Source organism: Antrostomus carolinensis, unplaced genomic scaffold, assembly GCF_000700745.2.
Source record: "Antrostomus carolinensis isolate BGI_N321 unplaced genomic scaffold, ASM70074v2 scaffold18055, whole genome shotgun sequence".
Taxonomy (NCBI): domain Eukaryota; kingdom Metazoa; phylum Chordata; class Aves; order Caprimulgiformes; family Caprimulgidae; genus Antrostomus; species Antrostomus carolinensis.
In genome coordinates, this window is record NW_010315889.1 from 23,020 (window position 1) to 48,154 (window position 25,135).

Sequence of the window (25,135 nt, forward strand, 5' to 3'; positions counted from 1 at the left end):
ACAGCTTTGCTTAGGCTGGGAGCTCTGGAGACAGGGACTTTCTACTGGTAGTCTGGTGCAAGACATCATAGTTGAGACCTTATGATCATACCAGTGTGGTGCTGCTATTTGTCAGTAGCAATGGCAAGTCCTGCTAGCTTTAGTAGAAAACTTGAGTAGCAGCAGGTACAGGCTGAGGCTCCAGTAGCTGAATGAAGTGTGAACAGCTCCGTTCTTACAGCTTTACAAATTCCTGTCCTACTTTATGTGCTTCCAGACAGGGATTGCAGTGCTGTAACCCTCATCAGCAGGTACATGGCAAGACTTGCCATGAAAATTGAAAACAGTTGAAGTACTAACAGTAAAATAAGAAATGAGCACTTGCTGGAAGCTGTACCACCTCACAGATGCTGACAAAAGTTCTTGAGCAGTCTGTGTGGCAAGTGGTTCAAAAGACAAAAAGATTTAAAAATCAGTGGCAAGATTGCTATATTTAATTCTGCTGTTACATGGAGATATGCTTCCACTACAGTAAATCTGAAGGAGCAAAGCCTGATATTTTGACATATATTGCAAAAGATGAAAAGCCTTTTTTATTAAGAAAAACTAGTTTGTCATTCCTGCATCCCAATAAATGTAGCTGAGATTTTCTTGTAATGTTTATTACTCACAGATGCCTTAATTTTCAGCTGTCCCAATCCATGACAGGGAGGCCTGCCTTTCTGATGTTTTCAGAAAGCAGTTTGGACACCCAGATGCAGGCGGTCTGTGTGTCCTGATTTCTGAGTGACAGATGGATGTGCTGGTTTTGCGGAGCAGTGTCCTGGGCAGCTGGAGTTGCCTGCAGTGTATGGCAGCGAGGCAGTGGACTAGGCCAGACACAAACAGGGCTCCTCCCCACCCTGCCCCCCACCGTTCTTCAGGTAATGGACAAAACAGAAAAGATCTTAAAGGCTGCTTCATGGGAACTTCAGCTCCATAGGAATTGATCTGTTTGTTATTTTGATTTAGTACAAAGACAGTTTGTGCTGCTTTTGATGCTATCAAAACTTGAAGAATGGGCATTTTTCTAGTGTATACACCCACCTTTTCTAACTCAGTTATTCCAAAATAATAGTTCAAAATAGAGTTGTTTTGTTTGGTGTTTTGTTGTTGTTGTTTGTTTGTTTTTCAGAGCAGAAACTAGATTATTTAGCAGCCACTGGTTCTCTTCACTTTACTGGTAGCTTCAGCAAATCATTCTTCTCATTGGTTCCTATGCTTTACATAAGTCTGCTTCTTACTTGTCCAAGTGAAATCTGGGCAAACTTTACTTACTAAGAAACACGGCTGTTTTTCACAATAAGCTTCCTCAATTGATAGGTACAGAAGGAGGGGAACATATAGAGCCAAAACCCCTAAAAAAACCCCAAAACACCCATGGATCAAGTAGTTTTGTCCTCTCTATGTAACTAAATGCAGAAGTATTTTTCTGAATAGTTAGGTAGATTCTACCCTGAAATCCAGAATAATTGGTGCTGTTCAGACGTGTCAGGAGCTTTCCATTTGTTTTGGATGAAAATCTGCATTTCTGGCCATGTAGAAGGTTCACCTCCAGAGGAGTAGGTACTGAAGTCTCACATCTCTGCTTATTCATGCTTCAAATGGATTCTTCTTGTGAATCTGGTAAGATTGTGTTGTCCATTAAGCTCAGAGAGCTTGCTGGAAGCTGTACTTGACCTGTTGTTCACATGCCAGAAAACCCTTTTATTGCAAGTTTAGTTGATGACTTTGTGAATCTATGTAATGTGTACACGAACACTTTCTGTCTGACACATGCATTCTCCCTGATACTTTTAATTGACAGTACAATATGAGTAACTCCATTCAAAATCCAGATGCCACGGTGAAGAGGAGGGAAATTCAGTGCTGGTTAGTTTGTTACCACTGTCTTAACACATGTACATTTTACCATTTAACCAGTAATTTAAGAAATGAGGTGACTATGAGTGTCTAATAATTTAAAACCAACGGAGGTTACACATGATCTAATACACAGTTTGTCCAGGAAATAGTAGGTTTTGTGGTTAAAAAAATCAGGAAGTAACGCTGGGTAGAAAATAAAGGATGGCATTTCTTGATGAAATCCCCTTCAGATTTACAAAGTGGTCTGTCAACATGCCAGTGTGTGGTATGTGTTGGGCAAAGTGAGTTTGATCCTTACCTGTTTATCAGTGTCACTGCTGTAACTCCACCTACTGTGTTACAAGGTTTCCACATCAGCTTTTATACCTGATTTCAGTCTTGCATAGGGGATCGGATCCTAGCTCCAAATGTTTCTTGCAAATCTAGAATCCCAACTGAAGATGCTTTTTAGGAAGAGTTCCGATAGGCAGTCAAGTAGAGAATGTATTTCTCTAGCAGAAATAAGTAACTTTTCATTAACTGGTATACTGTTTGGCCAGAGAAGTCTGTTTTGGCACTTAAAAAATGTCTGTAAAAAGTTTCTATAAATCATTTGTGTGCACTGGTCAGATACAGAGTAAGTTCTGGAAGGGATGGTAAATAATCTGGTAATTGAAACAACTCGTTGCATATTTGCTGTTCGGAGTATTGCTTCACAGATAATTAATAGCAGTCAATTATTAAATATGTTTTAGTGGGGGGAGGGCAGGGGCATTTTTTTAATTGCCCTTCAGAACTGCTGCACTTCAGGGAACTGTGCCCCTGTCACCCCATTTCATTCAGTAGACTAGGTCGGGATTTGTACTGGAGTGACTTCAATGTAGGCATAAGGCTGAGTGTATAATGCAACATACAAATTAAAAACAGATCAAGTTGCAGCAAGGGAAGCTTTAAACAGATGTTAGAACTTTTTTCATAATGGGGACAGTGAGGTATCAAACAGGGACCCAAAGAGGTTTTGGGGGAATCTCTATCTTTGAGCACACTGAGAGAGTAACTGGACAAGACCATGAGCAACCTCGTGCAGCTCCACAGTTGGTCTTGCTTTGGGTGGGGGGGGGGGGTGGGGGGGCAGTGGCAGGAATTGTCCCTTCTAGCCTAGTGTGACTGGTCTGATCCAGCATTCCTCATCCACTTACTACAGAGCGATAATCTCAGAAAATGGATTATTTCCCTGCCAACAGATTTTCTTCCTGGCCAATCAAAACACACCACAGTTAAGGAAAGGAGGGTACAGACAGTTATGGTAAACACAAAAGTGACAATTGTCCTCTGCTCCTGGGAGGTGCTGGCTGTGACTGTCTGACCCTGTTCTGGCTGTGGCAGTGCAGCAAGGGTAACTCAGCCCTGTGGATGCTGTGATGGGCCACTGGAGTGCTGCTCTGCACAGGGCTGTTACCATGAAAAGCGTGCATGTGCAAAGGCTTCAGCTTGTTGGTGGGGTGAGTGGTGGTGTAAAAGGGCATTATGTCAATATTGGTGTAGCTGTAGGAACAGGGGCTGCAGGTAAAGCCTCCAGTGTTGAGGAGCACCATTTGCTGTGTCTGGGTTAGCTCAGTAGAGCCTCTGACCTTCCCCTGCCAGGGGATCAGGACAGACTCTGTGTCTGCAGCCTTGGGATTTAGCAGAGGGCAAATGTAACCATGTAGTGCTCGTGGCATGCAGAGCACTCAGTAACCTGCTCTGGGGCTGGGAGGTGTCACTTAATTTTGGTACTCGGCAAGAAGTAAGTAGTGGAGCTTGAACTCAGTGGCTTCTTCTAGAGTTTGGGGTTTGTTCTTGTTTTTTGGTTTTTTTTGTCCCCCCAGTTTCCCCAAGTATCGACACACTGTCCTCTCAAGTGTAGGGACCCATGCAGCTGTAATGTGCAAATGAGGGCTGAGCCTGTGGTTGGCTCCCTCCCCAGTTTTAGTGACCCACATCTGTTTGTGCACTGTTTGAAGGCCATTCCTGTGATGTCCTGCTGGCTTGGTTTCCCACCTGCTGCCTGCCATTAGCAATGCATTTTTGACACATGACAGACCAACCTGTACATGTTTGTGCTGGTTCAGGTTACTGTGAGGCAGGCAGCCAGCACCACAAGGCTCTGCTTCCAGTTTGGTAAGCCTCATTTTCCTCTGGTGTGAGGAGTGATTGGGAGGGGAGGGTGGGGAGAGTGCCAAACCTTCCATGGGCAGACATCTCTTGTGCTTCTGCATGAGAGAGAAGTTTTGGGGTTTTGAATCACTATGCTTTTGGTTTTGAATCACCATATTGAATGGTGATGTCACATCTGGTTCTGCCTAGAAGAGCATGGAGTTGTGTGTTTTCCCTGAAGAAGGGTAGAAAGCATGCTGCAGGCTGGGCAGATCCCAGGTGGAGCAACTGGGTTCTCATTCAAGTATGTTGCTTGCTTACTGGTGTTTGCTTGTGGTTCCTCTTTAATTCCATATTGCTCAAAGTGGACTTGAGCATCTCCTGCGGCTTTTTGGTGTTTCCTAGACATGATTTCCATTTAAGTAACTAGCAGAAATTTGGGAGCTGGTGACTTGTTAACCTTGATCAGTGCTCTAAGTGCCTGTGTCTTTACAACAGTCTCTGCTTCATCAGTCTTCCAGCCAAAGGATGGATTTGTTGAAGGTAACCTTCTAGCATGGCTTTTACTGATTAGTGGTCAGGGTTGGTTTTTTTTTTTAGCTGTAAGAGCAGAATCTCTACAGTGACTTTGAAGAGAAACAAGTTCACACAGATAGACATGTTTGAGACAAACACAGGCTGAGAGTCACTTTTACAAGTTTCTTTATGAAATTAGATGTTGCCCCTGGTCTGGGGGGAAGATATAGTGCAAGAATGACTTTGTACATGCTACTGAATTCAGATATCCCTGGATGACCAGACTTTGCTCAGCTACAGCATCAACAAACACTGGACTCGAGTGCTGCAGACAGTTAGTGCTCACTCACACTAGCATCATGTTGGAGTGAGTAGTGTCTTCCTTCCGCCGTCACAGGATGTCTCCTAAGCTAGGCAATTCAGTCACTATGGCTTCTAACTCTCGCTATGGTAAGGCAAATCTTTCATTTTTGCTAACCAAGTTTTAAATTGATTCTTTTTGGCCACAGTTTGAAAGGTGGATACTTAGTGAGGCGCGTAATGCCAAATACAGGCCTTTTTAAAGAGGCTTTCCATTTTTGAAAGGTGTCAAAAAACCTGTAGTAATATCCCTGGAACTGAGGGAGTTTGCATAACAACCATGGTTTAGTCTTTCAGAGTTGAACTGTAGACTCTGAGTTCTGGGAGCTAGGTTTGCAAATATTGACCTTTCTTTAAAAAACAAAACCAAACCAAACAACAGACAAAACAGGCACCAAGTTAACAACATCTGACAAGAACAATTACAGACTTACAAAATACACAGTCCTGATTTTTACCATAAATAAACACATTACAAACAATGAGCATTTTCATTGGCCAGGAGATATGGCAGAATGATGGAGAGACAAGAATCTAAGGAATTGAGTACAGTATTAATTAGGCACATTTTTCTCTAACTTACGTAACTCAAACCCACTAGAGAGATTCTTGAAGTGTACTCATGCTGCAGGTTGGTTGGCACAGTTCAGTGTACTATATAGTTTGTCAGTGGTGGTGAACTAAAGGAAAGAGAAAGGTCACAGTGCAATACTCACTGTTGTCCTGTCTGAGTGCCTGCAAAGGCTGACTGAATTAGTTAGGAATGTGGAGGAGGGTCATGTCTCTTGAGAAACGTGGGGAGTGGGGGTGGGCAGAGAGCAGAAGGGTTTATCCCTCCATGGAAAATGTATTGTGTCAGTGACTGGGCACTGTTGCTCTGAGCCTGTCAGTGGACACAGAGACGGCAGGTCTCTCAGCTGCCATCCCCTCTCTGGCAGCTCCCAGACAGCAGAAGTGGTCATAGCGGGAAGAAGTGAGTCAAAGCACAGCCGACCAGCAGAATCTTTCAGATGAAACACGTTGGTCTCCCTCCTGTGATCTTCTCCTGGAAGTTTTCCTCTTGGGTGCTGTGCAAGGCTGGCTCGATGGGACCGGCACAAATGCACATGTGTGTGCACACACACAGGCAGTGTCTCACCTCGGAGCCAGTGCGGTCAGTCAGCCTGCAAAATAAATAGGGAAGGCAGGAGCACGTGTGCCATCCTCTGTAAACAAAGGATCGGAAAAACCTGGGCTCCACTTCCCAGGACTGACGGATAAAGTGCTTTCTCAGCAGGGGTTCAGGCACAAACACGGGGCTGCCCTTATTTGCGGAAGGGTGTCAGCCTGCTGATGTTCTGCCAGAAGTTCGAGGGCTTGCGCTTGGGCTCTGCCAGCATGAAGACTTGCTGCTGAGGGAGCGTAGTAGGCAGGGTAGGATGCTTCTGACGCATCAGAAAGTCATAGTACGGCCTGGTGACAGCTGTGATGAGAAGGAGGTGGGGAAGCATGTTAGTTGAGCACAGCTCCCTTCCTCACCCACCCCTGCTTGCATCCCTGTCAAAGCTGCAGGGGTGTGAGTTTGGTTTGTCTTAGGATGACCCTTAGTGTCTACACTGCTTTTTAGTGTGAGTTTTATGCTGTGGAAGGCCCAGAAGTGACAGTTGGATGTGCCAATAAGATATTCCATATCATATCACGTCATGTTTAGTATAGTAACTGGGGCTGACCGGAAAGGGGGAGATTCTCTTGGGAATCGCTTGGGCGCACTTTTCTGGGATTGTGATTTCAGTTTCAGGTTCCTTTTCAGTCCTCTGGGATTGTTATCAGTGGGTCGTGAGCAACTGTACTCTGCATCACTTTATATTTTTATATATATATATATTTGTCATTATTCTTCTTATTATTATTTTAATTTTATTTTTACTCTAATTATTAAATTGTTCTTACCTCAACCTACAAGTTGCCTCACCTTTACCCCTCCAATTCTCTCCCCAATTCCCTGGGTGGGGGGGAAGGGGGCAGGGGGGCTGTGAGTGGCTGTGAGTGGCTGTGTCTTGTTTGGCTGCCAGCCAAGTTAAACTATCACACCTTTACAACCTTCTTTGCATTATGGCAGTTACTACAAAACTTAGTCTTGTCTTTTCCCAAAGGGAATGCCACACTGCTTGGAGAGCCTGGCTTCTAGGGCAAGGCTGTGAACTAGCTGTTGAACAGAAGCCACCCTGCTTGAACATAACTGGTTTCTGGCACAGAGCTCAGCAATTAGGTGCACAGCAGCTCCCCTGTAGTTAGGAATAACTTCCTGACTCCAGCCCTCTGAATCTGTCAGGAACTATACTGCACTGTCACATCAGCACTCACCATCTGGCCTTCTCAAGAGTTTGTTAATGCCACTTCATTGAAACTATTCCCATATAGTCAATGTAGAACCACCCCCCCACCCCCAGTTCTGGCAGCATTTATATGTCCAGGTGTGACTCACCCTTAGGCTTCCCAGTATGGTGCTGCTTGCTGGCATTCAGCATTGCCTGCTTTTTCTGCACCTCTGTGATTGAAAAACCTTGAAGATAAAATAGTGTTTGTCAGCAGCAGGTCATCATTTTGTATCTCATGGGAAGACACTGGTATAGACAGTAAAGGAAACACAGGGTAGGAAAATGTCTGAGATGAGACGTCACAAGCTAAAATTATTCCCAAAGCTGGAAGTGGCACATACTGCTTCCCCCCAGCCTGTGCTGTTCTGTACAACTCTTCCCTACCTCTCATGCAAGGTTTACTGCCTGCCCTTTCCCCCTGTGCCAGTCCAGACCAGTTGTGGTTCAAATCTTAGTAGATCACACATGTCTGAATTAAGCAGGATTTGGACAAAACAATGAAAACCCTCTCACAGCAAGAACCCTTGACTGAACGTGTTCTATTATAGACATGGACAAGTTGGGCGCTCACACTGTACTGCAAAATAATGGAAGCTGTATGTAATGTAGTGACTATTTTGTCAGCCCTCCCTGAACTCATTTTTACATCAGCCTCCCTGAGCACATACTGCAGTGTCTGCTCATGGTGATTTGTATTTTTTTTTAACTCCACACATTCATTCAGAATGTGCAGTTCAGTAGCCTGCAGCTGGACTGGCTTCCCCCCTTTCACTCCAATGCATTGGCTAGGTGGTTAAAAAAAAGAAGAGGGGGGGAGAAACAAAACCAACACAAACCAACAAAACACTGCCTCACAGCATCGCTCTTTCCATACCTGTCTCCTGGTCGAGCTGAACCTGTCTCCTTTCATTCTCAAATGCCTTCAGCCAGCGCTGTTTGTGCTCAGGCTTTTTTGCACAGAATAAGTGGACATCCTCAGTGGCTCGGCAGTGCAATTTAAATGCATTTTTCACACTGATATTGAAGTCCTTGTCCTTCCCATCTTCTACATCCAGTATTTCCATATCATCCATATTGATCCGACTCTTATAATACAAGATGTCCCGACGCAGAAGGTCCTGTAAGAGAGAGCACAACAGACTCATACAGATGTTACCATTTCCTGTCCTGTCCCTTCCTTAAACTTTTTTTTTTTTTTTTTTTTTTTTTTTTTTTTTGCTATGATGTAGTATTTCATTTTCTTGGCAGTCATTACAGGCCTGAAAGAAAAACATTATACTGGATTTGAATCTATGGAACTGCAGAGTGCTAAGCTCCCGTTGACAGCATTGGCAGTGAGGGGAATCACATGGTTTCTTCTAGTGGTGGGGTCAGGATAGGCTGGCATCTACTGTTGTGGGCTGTCAGCTGCCCTGAAGGGCTCCTAATGAGAAGCAAGCTTGTGTTACTACACATGATCCCAAATCCTTACTAATCCAGTGTCAGGAAATGCAGTTGGAATCCTACAGTCCCAGTTAAAATGCCAAAAAAATTCCTAATTTTCTTTTGATTTTTGTGCTGACAATGAAAAGTAAATTTGAGAGCAGTGGTAAAACAGGGAGGGTCTGATGCCTCAGTTACCTGGAACTACTAGTATGCCATGGATTATGCAAAAAAAAAAAAAAAAAAAATAATGGGCATGTTCAGTTCTGAAATTCCAGTGGATGATACCATTTCCTCTATGAAGGAAGATTTATTACTTAGGTTATAAAAATAGCATGAGCTGTACTTATAGACTTACATATGATGTTAATATGGTCTTATTGTCAAAGGCCCACAGCTCTTCATCAAAGCTGCAGTTACCTTCTGAATACGGTATTCTCACCTGGCAGTGCAGTTGAAAAACCATATTTAAAGGAAAATGGGTGACAATGCTCATACTAGAGTAGTGTAAAATCCATACACTAACCCGAGCAGCAGTGCAATGCTTTCCTCTCCTTGCTGTAAGAATTAGGCCAGTAGTTAGTTCGTGTAGCTTATTGCTGTGGTCAGGTGCACAGAACACACCAGGACGTCAGAGAAAAGATTGCAATGAATGTACATAAAAATCTCTGTGCCAGAGACACATACACTGCCAGTAAGCATTAAGGAAACAAAGGGGTTGAGAGGGAGTTCACTCAAATTCTTTAGCATTGTACTAGGTAGCATTTGTGCCTGGCTAGTGCAGTTACCTTTTTGCAGCAGACAAGCTGGTGATCAAAGAGGAAGAACATCCTCTGTTGGCTCTTGGCTTGAGGGTGGGAGATCTTGGTTAATTCCCCAGAATAGATGAGTTCCGAGCTTCTGATTAGGACATCTTCTCCCTGAGAACAGTACAAAGAACAGGTTAGTCTCAGTCATCTGAAAACAGGGAGGAAGAAATAAGCCCATAGTCTCATAGGAGAACTTCATCGTGGCTGAGGGGCCTGTGTGGCTGTGGGGCCTGAGGTAATGACGAAACTCTCCTCTGGGAATGAGAGTGAGCCTCTGTGCTGGAGGACAGTCCTTGTCACGTCGGGGAGGCACCTGTGCCCTTGGCACCCAGGGAATGGGAACTGAATTTGATAAGAACAATAGCGTGTTAAATGCAGAAATCAACTTTTCCAAGGAGTCTGCTTAGGGCAGTTGATCCATCCATGCCATTAAAGGAGGCACATAAGGAGAGAGCTGAGAATTTAGCCTGACATCCTTGGGAGGGAGAAAGTCTGGTTTTACTGAGTCTAGGATTTAGAAAACCAGTAGTTTTCTTTCTTTAGCAATTTTTTTTTTGAGTGTACAGGGAACCTTGGCTTCCTTTGTCACTATAACAGAGCTTGCTTTATTACAAGAACAACATGGCTTATTAAGCATTAAGGGGCAATTCTGCCCATCTTGAGAGTTTGAAGTTACTCAAGATAAAAAGAGGACCAAGAGGAAAAGAATAGGATTTCACCAACCTGCACACTAATTTTATTCTGCAAGAAAAATGGGGAAGCAAAAATCCCAGGAAACTTGCAAAGGCAGCAGGGTCTAGCTACCTTTCCAGTTGAATTAAAAGATCACATCTGTTTAAATATATATAAAAAAAACCCGCATGCAGAGGGGCAGCAGAACTGAGGTAGGGCTAGACAGTAATCCTTATGAAGATCTTACTGTAGGCAGAAGCTGTTGGAGGAGGGGGAAGAGGGGCAACACAGAACATTCAATTCATGAGGAAAGTAAGTCTCTTACCTCCCAGTCTTCTATCGAACTCTGCCACTGAGCAATTTTGTCAATGTTCTCCAGCCGCCGCTTTCTCTCATTGATGAGCCGAGCAACGTTCTTCATGGCATTTAAGGCAGCTTCGACATCTTTAAAATCCCTAGGGTAGGGCAGAGGTGACAAAATGGCACATGTTTATTGTACCTACGCTCCAGGGGAGCACAGTCTAGTGTGGCCTAGGACTGGAGAGCAGACAGCATAAGTTCCGCTTGCAGTTATCCCGGCTGTTTTATACCAGAAGGCTGGAAGAATCTCCAGGGCTGTCCAAGCCTTGGGGTTTTTCCACAACATAGTACAATATATTTATAATGCCTCTCTTTTCATACAGAGACTGATTCTGTCATGCATAGGTAAGGCAGTTCAGCAACAACTGGCTTCATTTCAAATAGGAGCTGATGGTTCATCTGGAAGGGTAGGACAGAAGCTGGTCTACCCTCCCCCACACACCATCTGCTGCCATCAGCTACTTCTGCTGAGTTAGAGTAGCTGGGAAGGAGCTGTTCTGCACAACTTGTCTCTAACGCAATTTGTAAAACATCTGTGTACTGCATTAAGGAGCTTTCTGTTAAAAGGTCAGCTTCAGAACAACATGCGTATAGATTTAATAAGATGGGCTTAAAGCTGTTCTGAGAAATAGCTGTAACTAGGAAGGTAAAACTAAGTCAAATCACAATTGCCCAGTATCAGCACTTTCCTTTAATACAGATTTTTTGTGTTTTATTTCTGTAGCCAATTATTTCAGATGCTTGATTAAGTGACACAGTTGTTTGAGCCGAGGGCAATACCTTAACCTTAACCCTGAAGAAGAGCAATGGATTTGGAGGCTTTTGAGCTAGTGCTGAAGAGGCACCAAGTGTGCAGGGCTTGGTTGCTGTAGGCCACAACTTTCCACTGGGGAAGAACTGGGCAAAATTCCTGACTACCAGTCAGCCCTGATATGCTCTGGTGTAGTTACAAGGGCATTTTGGGGGTATATTCAACCAGTGCTTTTGGAGAAAAGGTTTTCAACACCACCACCACCAGAAACACTGAAAGTTACATACAAACTTAAGGAAAAACTTATTTACTGTGAGGGTGACGGAGCACTGGAACAGGCTGTCCAGAGAGGGTGTGGAGTCTCCTTCTCTGGAGATGTTCAAAATCCGCCTGGACGCTGTCCTGTGCAACCTGTTGTAGGAACCTGCTTTGGCAGCGAGGTTGGACTAGATATCTCCTGAGGTCCCTTTCAACCCCTACCATTCTTTGATTCTGTGAAACATTTAACTCCAAAGTAGGTATGTGCTGGTATCACAGATATGTGGGTCAAATAAAATAGAAAAGTACCATTATAAGGTGGACCTTGCAACTCCAGGTCTGTAACAGACAGGAAAGTCCAGTGCTACTGTAATGGAAAATGATGTATTCGATCAAAAAGTATTTTTTTTCCCCGTTTTCTACAAGGTAACACAGAAGAATCGTGGTATCAGCTGCTCTTGGTGAGCTGCCCTCAACATACAATTCTGTTTTAGTCCATTTCCACCAGACCAGTCACGTTCCTCCCCTCCCCACCATGCTGACCTACCTGTGTTGGGGGTTGGTGTATTTGAGCAGTTCAGCCAGTTGCAGTGGATATTTGCAGATTTTCTGCACAGGAGTCAGCAGAAACCCATCCAGAGAGATGTCGATCATCTTCTGCAGCAGGCGGCAGGCTTCAAAAAAGTAGACGTACTTGTTGACTTTGGTGAGGCGGGACAGCTCCATGCAGGCGTTGGGGTGGTTGTTGCAGTATTCAGAATATATCTGAAACTCTGTTTGCTGCAAGGGAAAGGAAGGAATTTACTGTCCATGTTCCTTAGGCAGATGGCCTGGCTCAGACTGCCATGTCTGAGTTCCCTGTGTAGGTCCTACTGTACCACATGGGGCTGTTTGGCAATTTGTATCCTCCCCAGACTTTGAGGCCCAGAGACCTAGAGCCAGGGATGGGCAGGGTGTATTACAAGTTACAGCACAAGCAGCATATCTGAGAGACCCAGACATTTCCATGTATCCTGTCCTGTGCTCAGCTGAATGGTTTTAATGAACAGATAGCAATTGTTGATCCTGCATTGACCTGAAAATACTCGTAAACTCAAGTCCAGCTCGAGATTTTTAAATCTTCCTACGTTTTTGCCTAAAGTATCATGATCTGGCAGGGAATATAGTGGTCAGAAGCTGAGGCACTTTGAAAATGTTCTTTCCACAGACACAAGAGCTAGAGGATATTTGGTGGGAGGTGGGTAACAGGGCTGGTGGTGGCATTTAATTTGGTTGGGTGGGTTGTTTTTAAACAGAGCTGCACTTCTGTCAGATCAATTTCTAAACCCTCTGGCTTAATCCATGCTCAGTTACCCTTTCCCATGAAGTCAAATTTACTTACATATTCCAAGAAGCATGAGCCAACCTCACTCAAATGTGGGTGGTCTTTGTTGAATTTCTTCTCTAGTGCTTTAACAAATTTCTTCTGGCACCTGTAGATGTCCTCAATATTCCCAAAGATTGTCTTCAGCTGCTCTTCTGTAAACATGTCAGCTCTTTTGCGACACTGCTTAATGTAACCCTGGGAGGAAAACAAATTGGAAAGTTTCTTGGGCATTTGCTCTGTGGCCTTTGGTTATCAACAGAAAACCCCGTGGACTGGAGTCAGTTGTACATCAGGTTCCTGTACCTGCTTCTTGCGTAGGTGCACCCATGTTTTAGCTATTATTTCCTCTGATACCACCCAAAACATGGTTGAATAGAAAGCAAGCCACAGTTACATCGCTGCCTTACACAATACTGCAGTCCACACCTGAATGAGTCCCAGAGCTGCTTTCTTTCCTGTTAAAGACACCTTTATCTGTCTGCAGTCTACAGGGTGTTCTGACCCCAGCACTGATCCACTGATAGATTCAGGCCAATTAAATCCAGTTGCGGATCTGCTTTGGATGCTCATGTTAGGAAATGCCTGGTTGACTCAAGGGAGAAGGAGGGCAAAAAGAACATGTGGGGGACACTGCAGGAGGAAAGGCTTGTTTGTTAAGTGTGTGCTGCTTGGCCCCAGCCGGCTCTCCTGAAAGGCACTACATTGTTGTGTCATTTCAGTGAAGAACTATGTTCCCGCAAAACTCTTATCAATTACCTTCCTTTACCCCAGTGTATATGACATCGGGTCACTTCTGGAAAAGGTGTTGCAACACTCGGCAGATTTGCAAGTGAAAGACCCAGTTGTCTGAACATCCCCCAGTTGTTTTGATCTGAGTCTTGCCTGAAGGCTGGAGTTGCTGATTCTGTTACCTCAGAACATATATTAAAGAGGACAGCAATGCTAGACATTTACTTTTCTCTGGCTTGGGAAATTCAATTAATTCCATTTAATCAGAGCCCAAGTGGGTGCTCTAAAAACAGAGGCATTTGGGCTATTGCTGTAATGAATTGTCTTCTGTTTTCTGAGTGTGCAGCGCCATGTGGCAGAGCAGGCTCTGATGAAAATAGTCTCATTTTCAGAAAAGAAAAGTTACCCTGCTTAGGGTCACTCTCTGGGCAAGAATGGGACACACTGTTTTCCTTCAGACAAGTTCTTACATTCACTTTCCCCTTTATTCCGTTACCTCACAAATGTCCTTCAGATGCTTGATGTAGTCTCTCTCTGTGCTTATGATCTCATTGATGACATTGGTCCTCATTTGATCTTTGGTGGTCTGCCCCATCCCAAAGCGGCGGGTGCCACTGCTGGAGTCGTCCTCTTTGCCGCCCTCTACCTTCAGGGGATAATCTTCCATGGGTTCATCCTGGTTTACTCGGAGCTGTGCCAGACATACAGAATGTTCACCATTTGTATTGCTGAACACAACTCTTCCAAGGAAAAGAAGTTTGAGACAATTGGATGAATGGCAAAGATTGGGCTAGGATAAGCAGTGAAGAGGGCTGCTATGTGTATATGACTTGTAAACATATTTTCCCCTTGGGGAACCTAAGGCCAGGTAGTTTTGGGAGGGTACTTTCAAGCCACGTGACAGCTGCTCCTACGGTGTGGCATGGGTGGTTTTAAGCAGGCATCCCTTGTAGACAGAAGCCACAGGAATGATATGAAGTCCTCCAGGAAGAATACACACAAAGTCAGGGCAGGAAACAGTTTATCAAGTGAAATCTGCTTAGGTACTTGTGAGGGGGTGCATCGGGGGGGAGGGGGGGTTGTTGTTCTTATACTATAAATAACAGATGGCCTCTCAGTGCCCGCTTCCCCAAGATTATGTAAAGAGAATTTATTGTTACTATAAAAGCAGATACAGATGCCAGTGGGCATATAATGTGCTGAGGAATGGCATTGCATTACAGGGCTGCGTGTGAAACTCCTGGTTCCTTCCTAGTGCCCATCAGATGGCAGCACCGCATGAGCAGAGGAGAACACCAGCGTTTTGCAGGCACAGCGTCCTGCAGAGTCTGTGTTCTCGGCAATAGCCAAGTACCTTAGCTAATACCAGGCAATTACGGGTGCATTTCACTTAGGAGCTTTCTTTTATGTAGTAGTATTGTAGCTCTCAGAGTGCCCGTGGGAATATTTTGTACAGAACTCGGCACAGAAGAAGTGCAAAAGACTGAAATAGGAACTATAGTAACTATAGGCATTTTTAGTACAATGACACAAAACTGCTTTAAACTTTTAATGTAGTTTCTTCTAGGCAGGATTACTTACCACTTGATAACACATGTATCTACATATAAAAAATAGTGCATACCCATGCCTTGTCAGCGTAGGCTTAGATTACATTTACTCACTGTTTACAGCTGGTGGAGCACTCAAGATGTGCAGTCCTGGGTTTCCTTCACTGTGAGCTGAACAACATTGGCTAGTCTTAAACTCAGACCTTGGCCTGAAACTCGCGTAGAGTAGCTGAGAGACCAGCAGATTGATCCAAGTGCCCAAACACACCAGTCTTCCCAGCAGTAAGCTTGAGACCCAGTGATTAGCAGGAAATCTTCACTCAGATGCTGGAATAAGTGTTGTAATTACTCTGCTAACAGCTCTGCATCCCTAGAGGCTAGCGCTAGTCTGCTTTCCCCTGAAATACTATCACAGGTTGTTGCCAGCCAGGACAACGCTTCAACTTATCAGTAACGAAAGAAAAAAAAAAAAGCCTGTGTTTTGACTGAGAACAAAGCAGTTCTGTCCCCATCAGTGCTGAGAGTTTGGTCCTAGCAATCTTACTTGCAAAAACATCCACTGTTTGTAATAGTTACCCAGCTGAGACTGTCTCCTGCAATCTATAACAAAGCATTTCAAAACTTTCATAGCACTATCTGCCCCACTTCTCCAAGGACTTTGGCTACAGACACCAGATCACCTTGTATCACCTCCTTTCATGCTTCACCTGGTTTTGGGTCACTTGTGATCTGAAGTGACCCGGATAAAGAGCTAAAGGGCTGAGAATCTCTGTCCTTAGGCACCTAACGCCTTTGCAGTACTGAGGAGCCTGTCCTGAAGTGGTGAAAGCAGAGTCAGGTATCCACACCAACAGTCACAGCCCAAGGAAAGGAAAAAAGCCTTTCTCCTCACAGCAGGAAAGGAGTGCACAGCAGTTACCCAGACTCTTGTTTTACCCCCGACTTGCACAGAGAATTCAGATGTGTTTGAGACTGAATCTCTGTTGGAAATGAATCCAACCTCTACAGTATACAGCTGGGACTGTCTGGGCTGTTCTGTATTGCTATTTCTGTAGGGTCTTTGTAGCTGCCACTGGGGCAGAGCCTTGGCCCAAAAGCATCAGTGTTTCCTATCTCCCTCCTCATCAGTTGTCCCACATGACCTCCAAGATATTTTTTGTGGCTTTCTCCGCCATTTTTAAATGCCTGGAATACAGTGCTGTGTGGTGGCCCAGCAGCCTGATGTTTTTAGAACTTCAGGGCTAAGAGAAGGTGTGCGCATGAGTCAGGTGGTTGCATACTTTGGGATGTGGCATTGCACTGGACCCAGCATCAGATGGAAAAAGCTAAATTTGGTGCTGTGCTCATCCATACTGTCTGACGTGAACATGAGAGTGAAGACCTCTGCCAGCTGCACCTGGGATTCCTCTGGGAGAGTATTTGTTGCTCAGTCCTGAAGGGGATGCTGTGTGCTTGGGCACAAACTAGCCAATGTACATATGGGTAAGCAGGAGCCCAGGCTGCAAACCACCATGCAGGGCAGGTCCCCAGCTTGCAGAGTCTGGAACTGAACCACCCTTGCCTTGAATTACACATGTAAAGAGGGACTTCTCTTCACTGGCGGCTGCTCAGCCAGGAGGACCTGATGTACCATAGCCATGTGTAGAGGAGTAGTAACAAGACATATTGAACCAACTATCTCTAGCATTGAAAGTGCTCAGGAGTCACTACAGAACACTAAACCTGGAGAAAAGAACAGTTGGTGCTAATGGAGAGGGATAAGAAACATTAAGCTCTTACCCGTACAAAGCTGGCTGGAAACCAGCCTTCGCTGTCCAGAATCCTCCCCCACCACCACTCCTTGTTGGTAGCATCCATTACTTCAATGACATCACCGGCCTTGAATCCCAGCTCTTGGTCATCCATCGTGACATGGTCCCAGAGGGCTTCTGCATACACCACGCTGCCATCGCTGATGAGCTGTGGACAGAGCAGGTCAAACTGTTGGCTCCCCCCAAGAAAGCAGCGCAGTCTGACAACATGGTTGCAGCTTTGGCACAGTTGCTGCTGAGCCAAACAAGTGTTGGTAACTGTCTACTCCCCACGAGCAATGTGAAAAGGAGTTGGTGCTAGTCTGGCAGTATTTTGACTGACCTTGCTCTCCACAGTATTGAGAATCACTTGGACACAGTACATTTACTACCATAAAGAACATAAATTTGATGCTCTGGAATTTCTTACTGGTGACTCTGCTCAGTGTCAGCCAGCAAACAAGGCTCAGTGATACGTCATTGGTGGAAGATGCTCTTGTGCTGCCAGTGCAGCCCTGCTTTGGAAAGCCTTGAAATAAAAAAATGAGCATCAATGTTTAGGGACATACTTCAGGGCAGGATGTATTCTGAGGCCTCAGAGATAGTCTAGGATAGATAGAGCCTTAAGTCTTTAAGGTCGCTAAACTTAGTACTTAAGCTGCTTAAAATAAATCTGGAGAATTTAAGTAATTTTGCTGAGGGACAATGGTTATTTCCTACATGTCCCATAGAGGGCCTGCTCTAGGAAAAAAAGGATGCCCAACAATTAAAAAAACCAAACCAAGCCAAACAAAAACCCAACCCACGTGGCTAGAGGCTGTGAGGGGGCTCTTGAACACAGGATGATTGTGCCTGTAGCTGCCTGATGCCATTCTCAACCATTCACACCTTAGCTATGATGCAGTGCTGTATTTGTAAGCTGGTCCTACCGGCTACTGGGACAGGAGTACCTGCCCGGTGCCCACAGGATTATCATGTCAGAGTCTCCTTTGAATTCCAGCGAGTACAGAGTACACGCATAGGCTTCTCTGGGCCCGAGCATGACCGGGACTGTCTGAACACCCAGGATTTCCCCACAAAAGCAGCACGTATGCTGGAGTCCTGCTAAAAAGGACTTACTCAGGCATTCTGGAGTGGCAGGTAAGTCCTGTTTTTCTCCAGGAAAATGGTGCAACAATAAATTCTGGGATAACAATAGCAAGGGCAGTCTATGAGGCACAAGGGAGAAAGACAGCCTGTACAAAAGCCACTGTGTATGGTACATCTCACATTGCTGCAGTATCACCACATAATGCAACCTTAGGTTGCTTGGTCACACAGTTAGTATCTGCTGCTCTGGGTTACTATTTTTTGCCACTCCCCCAAGAACACAGATGCACGTTGTAAAGGAACGTTAGGATAATCATGCTCACAGTAAACCAGGAGAGAGCTAACAAGGCATTTAAAAGAAAATTCAAATACAGTCTGCCTTTGGATAGCATATGTCCCTTCACTGAACCAGAAAGAGCTTAATGCAGTGTCTCCATTTTGACAAAAATAGCAGGATGACAGGGAAGGAGAGGACGAGAGGTTCCCACTTATCTACATAGCCAGTGCCTCGGCACTCCCCACACTGCCTTTTCTCAGTGCCCTCCGCTGCAGCACCACAGGGCTGGCTGTGTCCTTACTGCAGGACTCTGCTCCTCACAAGGGTGAGCAGTCACTGTGGTGAGGCCCCCTGAGCAGGGAAGGTAAGGGACATGCTGCTGTCATATAGTGGCACGACAGGAAAATAACCCAAGAGTTGTAAATGGTGTCTCACGAGTCTAAGCTCCTATAGCAAGGGCAAACTTTGATCACAAGGCAAGTAGAGAAGCAGTATCATTAGTCTCAGAAAACTGAACATGAAGAGTGATGAATGCACTGTACAGCAGAGGCAGCTACGCCCAGTCACAAGGCAGGTATTTGTACACATGAGCTGTGGAGGCAAAGGATACTGGGCTTGACAATTAATGCATACAGCCATTACAGCTATCATCTGTGGTGCTTTTTACACATAGTTCACTTAATAGGGATACTGCATATAGTTTACAAGCTTGAAGCATACTCAGCATTATGAATAAACCCTTTATTCAGATTTGTGAAACACTTGTAGGCTTCTAGAACTTGTCAGGCTTCTAGAAACCTAGAGGTTTTAGTTTTCTAACATTATGTAGTGATGACTAGAGTAGGGAAGAGCGCAGGTGTAAAAGTGTATATTTTTCCACAATCAGCTGTCAGACTTCAGTTACAGAACAACAGCTGGGCTGTGGGTGATGGCCGATGCTAGTGACTCTTGGAAGAGAGCTCTGCTGCTGCTTTGAGCTGTTGCCTGTGCACGACCCATCCATTTGCTTTAGTCGTCCAACTTCAGCGGCTGTGTGGACCCGAGTGCCTGGCCACCCCTGTATGGAGGAGCTGGGTAATGCTGATCTCACACAGCCTGTTGGGGAGTCACCTGCACTTAGGTAAGTCCTACCACCAGGTCACACCAGAGCTGCTGCCATACCACGCCAAGTTACGTGTCCCTGTGGATAAGGGCTGGCTATTGTTCAGGAAGCAGGCATATGTTAATAAATCTTTGGAGAGAGTGGCATTCAGCGGGCTTTTCCACACAAAAATTGCGACCAGCTCATAATGAACATGGCTGTTTCAGAGATAAAATACCTTTGTTGTGTGCTTAAATATGCCACTTGGAATCAGTGCTCTGAGTATGATGTGGTAGCTGGTACACACACCATGACCAGGACCAGAGAGAAACTAAATGGACTACCTCTGCAGCATTTTGATGATCACACAAGCAGAGCACTGATGATGTGAAGGCATTAACACCTTACAGTACCAAGCTGTCAGATCTCAGTGTCTTGATGAGAAGATGAGACCAAGCCTGACCTAGCATTAACAGCATGTTGGGGTTGATACACCCAGCTCACAAGGGGACAAAGCCACATGGTTCTTCTTGGAGTCACCAAAAGCCACGTGACTGACTAGTGAATCCTCAGCTGATATTTTAATCCATCCGTTAATAGTAATATCTTAAATTTTCTCTATTCAACAACAGCCGTACTGTGAACGTGATTTGCCAAATACAGAAAGTCATAACTGATGAGATCACCAACCTGGCCAAATAGGCACAGGCAGACAGACAGACAAGCCACTGCCACAGACAATTCTCATGCAAAGGTGTGACTAAAAAGACACCGAAATACAGGCCAGGATTTGATTAACTGACACCGAACACCATGTTTGTAAGAGGAATGATCAATATGGAATAAAGCAAGAAATAAAGAGGAAAAAAGTACTGTATATATGCTTTGGATTGTCTCAGCTAACTTAGTACAGCAGCACTTGAAACACCTCCATGACTGCAGGCTGACAGGCCCTGCCCCACCTCAGCCTGTGCTTGTATAGTGATGATGGGGGGCAGGGGAGCAGACACGAACACTGGAACGTGTTTCATGATCACCATGCTCAGTGCTCATTTTTCTGTTAGCTCTCAATCTGCACCAGTCCGTACCTTACACTATTTTTTTTTTTCAATTGTATCCAGTCCAATTCCTAGGCTGATACAGAAATACCAAATTTACCCAGTGTAACAATCCCTACCCCAGAGCAAATCCTAAAGGGTAGCTCCGAGCCAGGACTGGCATTTCCATGGCCCAGAAACACTTATGGTGCTGCATGTCAGTGCAGCAAGCAGAGCTGCTCCAGCCAGGGCAGGGCATGCTGCAGCATCCTCTCCGAGGAGCATACTGTTACTGGGGTAAAAAGGGTTAGAACTCTCACTCCCTGTCCCAGTCAGGATAAAACACACCAGCAGATAAAAGGGTTTTCTGCAAAATGTGTTAGAGCATGGCCCAAACTAGCTATGTGTGGGAGCTGCTTACCTTCCAGAGAAGCGTGTATTAAGGGAATGCTCACCATTTCCAAGCATGGCAGCTCGTAGGCTCAAGAGGCTCATCTTACCACAGGTTTTGATCTTTGCAATTAAAGCAAGGTTTGAAAAACAACTATTAATTTCCATATGAAACAATCTTTATGTGCTAGCTTTATAATATCAAGGTCAACTCAGTACATGTTCTTGAATAGTCACAAACTAGTTTCTAGAAGAGAAACGTCAGAAGACAGAGAATGCAAACCCAGCCACCCTACAGCTGCCCTAGCTACTGCAGCTGGCAGCGGTGAAAACAAACAAAAATCGGGCATTTGTTTATAACAACATTTAAGTTTGTAGACAGCAGTGTTTGCAACCCAAAGGCAGTACTAGCACTAATGCTTTGAAACTGAAAATTGGCTGCAGCTCTAATACTGCACTGGCATTTCCGTGCAGCTGCAGCTCTCTCCCTACTGCCCGTGCAGCCACAGCCTCACTGCTGGCCGGGCAAGGCGGCGGGTGCTAGGGGAAGGCGCTGGTAAAGCTGAGCGGGTGCCGGCTGCTCCACGTATGGCAGAAGGGTGGAGGGGGGAGGATGGCTCTATTACTGCTCCAAGCAATGCCTGTGCGCAGGCTGCCAAAGAGGAGGCACAGCCGGGGCTATTGCACGTAGCTGCCCCAAATTAAGTCCATTACACGTGGGCAAACAGATGTGGCATGCCAAGGCCCACATCTATGGGCTTGTTTGCATTCCAGCTACTCAGCCCCTGATCTCTCGGGCTGGACACCTTGACATAATTACCTCGTACGTCCTGGTCTTGTTCTGACAGGAGCTCCCGGCAATATTAACAGAGATAAAAGATCTTGACAACTTACAGAAGGAGAGATGAAGACTCCTTTAGGAAATATTTATCTTTGAGCTACTTGGTTCTAATTGAATAAAATTTGAGTAGCTTTCTCCTGATAATGCCAAGTACACTGGATAGAAAAAAAAAATGAACCCAGGAGTATCAGAAGATACTGGGAACAGGATAGTTCAGAGAGAAGGTTGCCAATAAAATGGAATTTACTTTTCAGTTCTGTGACCCTAAACCAGACACCTTCCATGAAAAGCACCTGAACCCAAGCCCTTCCTGGTGAACTAAAATGGTTGCTGTGAAGCCTTTGTTCATTGCTTCTCCCCCAGAACTTGTGTGTTACAAAGAGAAGCTGAACTGGGTCAGCACATCAAACATTTAAACCCTGCAGCAGTCCTGACCCCAGAGGTAAAACATCCCCCAGCCCAGTTCCTTCATTCATTACTTTGCTTCCAGAGTTTCTCTTCTGCCTTCTCTCATGCAAAGTGCAAATAACTTATTTTTTCTGAACATGGGTAGAAGCCAGCTAGCCTTTCTCTTGAACTGAACCCATAGGATTGTTTTCAAATCATCCTGACAGCTTGCTCTCGCTTCCTCTCAAAACTTTTAGCTTCACTGTTTAATGATGGACAACAGAGATGAAATTTATGTCATAGAGCTTCTGTCATCTGAACAGCAGGCATTTAGTCTGAACGAGTTATCTTGATTGTCTTTATGAAGCATCTCCCCTTTGCAGAGAGAGACAGGCACCCCAGGGAAGGGTTCACCTTAGGCATCTATCTTAGCACGATGAATTAACCAAGCCCCTGGGGGTCCTGTCTCCCTGCACTGCCAGGGAGGAATTTGGGCTAGCAAAGACTTGCTGCCTGGCTACAGCAAGGGTGGCAGAACTCCACAGCCACAGGAAGCACTACATTGTTTCCTGCTGCTCCTCAGTCTACATGTTTCAGGGTAACACAAGCCCTCCTTGCCACAGCATCACACCAGACACGTGTCCCCAGATGGGCAGCAGGTTGCCTTCATTGCTTCAGAACCACAGACCTGCACACCATGCCCCTAGTCAAGCCATACCCTCGGATGCCCTTTTGCCTACTGTGTCAGCTGCCTATTTTTCCAGCACAGATTTTATAGCACTAATTAAGGATAGTGGAGGACTCTCAGGCATTTACTAAACACTGCAGATCTCCATTCAAAATATTTTAATATGACAGTGATTCTCCTTAACAATCTGAGATGTCAGTCAGCCAAGATCTTAATCCAGTTAAGTGTGCTACACTGATACTCTATAGTGCTGCTTTTTAATCAGTGCCTGTAGTCAAACTCCTCATGTGACATCTAGTACAGCTGCCTCCATTTACCAAACATTCAAAATTTGTCATTACATTTATTTGCTAAGAACTATTTTCCAAAAAAACCCATTCTGACTGGCATTAAGTACATTATTCCCTTTTACTTCTATCATCGGAGTCCTCATTCCCCCTCAGAAGTGGTTTAAACAGATGGGAAGAGGAGGAGGGTCCCCCTGCACCAGGCAAGGAGAAGCTTTGAAAGCTCCTTTTATCAAGTGCTATAGGAGGAGGGAAGCAGCTCTTGTAGAAAGCAGAGGAGGCAGAGCTGTGCTCCATGTTATTTCAACCTGTGTGCAAAGAGTACAGCGTGGGAGAGAGCACGCCAGGTACATGTCCATCTGAGTCCAGTTAAATGTGATTTTTCAAACTCCAGAGTGATGCAAGAAGTTCTCAGTTCCTCACCTAAGATATGGGAGCTGATTATTATAACACAAAACAAATCGACTGAAATGTCTTTAGACCATTTTACTTTTGGCTGAAATAGGCCAGGAAAGTTCTTATGAAAGAGTGGGGATAGTTACCTGTAGCTGAGGAGGACACCTACTCATCTAGATCCTGTCAGTGCCCTCAGTACCCCAACCATCACTCTCCCAAGACCTGTAAATCAAGGGAGTCTGCTAATTTTGGGAACTAGCATCCTTAAGCTTTGGCATAAGGAAACAGGAGGAAAGCCCTTCTGAAGCCTGTCAGTACTCCACAAAAGGTTGTCTTTGCATCACAGTTTATGGTTAAATATTGCAGTACAGCTTCCATTTTAACCTTTCATATAAGTTTCCAGAGGATATTAATTTAAACTTATGTCTATAAGGCATTTATTTTCAGGTATAAGTGAATTATTCTTTCAAACTCTTTCCAAACAAGGAGATACAATGCTGAGTGACAGGGTGACAAAATGGCAAATGAATTTATCTGCTGAAATGAATTTATAAGCAGTATCTCACTCAAATGACTGACTGAATGAGATGTTCCTCAGGAATGTTTTCTTAAATCTGTCTCATGCAGACAGATTTAAGGAAACATCAACCTACTCCATCAGAGTCAGAAAGTCTCAATGTTGAGAATGACCCAGAAAGAGGGAAGAGGTGAACTAGACAAGGCACAAGCAGCAGCACGAATCAGAATTGGGAAGAGTTTCCAGGCCAGCACAAGCTAAACAGACGTTGAAGATGAAATAAAGATGGATGGAGGGTTGCCATGAGATGAAGGCTTACAAAGTGGTTATTTGTAATGCAAGGCCCATGGGTGCCAGGCAAGACGTTTGGTACAAAAGCAGTACTTTTTCCTTGTGGTGCATAATTAAGCTGTGCCCCGGGATGCCACAGAGCCAAACACATAGGAGATTTAAAAAGAGATTAAGCAAATGCATGTCCTTCAGGGCCATTTAAACACATCATATCTGGATATCTTAAAGACACCTGGGAAGGAAAGAGCCAGGCCATACTTGCTTCTATTCCTGAGCAGTTACCCCAAGTCACAGATAAAAGTGTTACTGGCTGCCCCTACAGACCTGGTCTTAGGACATTAAGGTAGTAAAAACACAAAAGAAATGGTGACTATTCATATTACCCACAAATATTTCTTGAAAATGGTGAGCCCTGAAAATCTTAACTTGACAGGGATAGATATGTTCCCTGAGGTACAGGAGCACTCCTGTTCAAGTGGAAAATTAGCAATTGCTAGCATAGTAATTACAAGGACATTAGGATGTCCTCTGGGGTAGGACTGTCATCCTCCTGCCTGGGACTCCTCAGGCAGAGCTAAGTGTAGCACTTCGACATAACAGATCCCACACACTGTTTATCCTACTCATGCAACACTCACCGGGCACATGGAGGAAGGGCAGCCCACACATCTGGAGTAGCCATTCATCCCTACCACATGGATGTCCAATTCCTGGCTTTTTTTTTTTTTTTTTTTTTTCCAAAAAAGAGAAGATGAAAGTGTACCCAGGGAAACCTGGCTGCCTGGGAAGCGTTAAGGGAGGAGGAGTCCCTGAGTGCAGGTTATGGAATGGGTATGTGCAGGTATGTGCAGCATCCTCACTCAAAATGCTCAGAAAGGCCTTTACAATTAAGAGCTCAAAGGGCGTCAAAACCTC

General features: G+C 44.8%; 1 protein-coding gene across 2 annotated transcripts in view; it reads right to left on the bottom strand.

The window, feature by feature from the left end:
- Nucleotides 1-6,179: 6,179 nt before the first annotated feature.
- The window catches only part of ARHGEF4 (Rho guanine nucleotide exchange factor 4), a 43,172-nt gene continuing 24,216 nt past the window's right edge, over nucleotides 6,180-25,135 (bottom strand). Inside the window, exons 2-10 of one of the 2 annotated variants that reach the window (XM_010168111.2) lie at nucleotides 16,929-17,108; nucleotides 14,096-14,290; nucleotides 12,886-13,065; nucleotides 12,052-12,284; nucleotides 10,461-10,590; nucleotides 9,443-9,574; nucleotides 8,107-8,350; nucleotides 7,340-7,417; nucleotides 6,180-6,337 (exon numbers count right to left, since the gene is read on the bottom strand). In XM_010168111.2, the coding sequence (XP_010166413.1) occupies nucleotides 6,180-6,337; nucleotides 7,340-7,417; nucleotides 8,107-8,350; nucleotides 9,443-9,574; nucleotides 10,461-10,590; nucleotides 12,052-12,284; nucleotides 12,886-13,065; nucleotides 14,096-14,290; nucleotides 16,929-17,054 (1,476 nt within the window). In that variant the 5' untranslated portion in view covers nucleotides 17,055-17,108. Of the gene's footprint in view, nucleotides 6,338-7,320; nucleotides 7,418-8,106; nucleotides 8,351-9,442; nucleotides 9,575-10,460; nucleotides 10,591-12,051; nucleotides 12,285-12,885; nucleotides 13,066-14,095; nucleotides 14,291-16,928; nucleotides 17,109-25,135 lie in introns of both variants that reach the window. The other variant, XM_010168110.1, reaches the window with a different exon arrangement.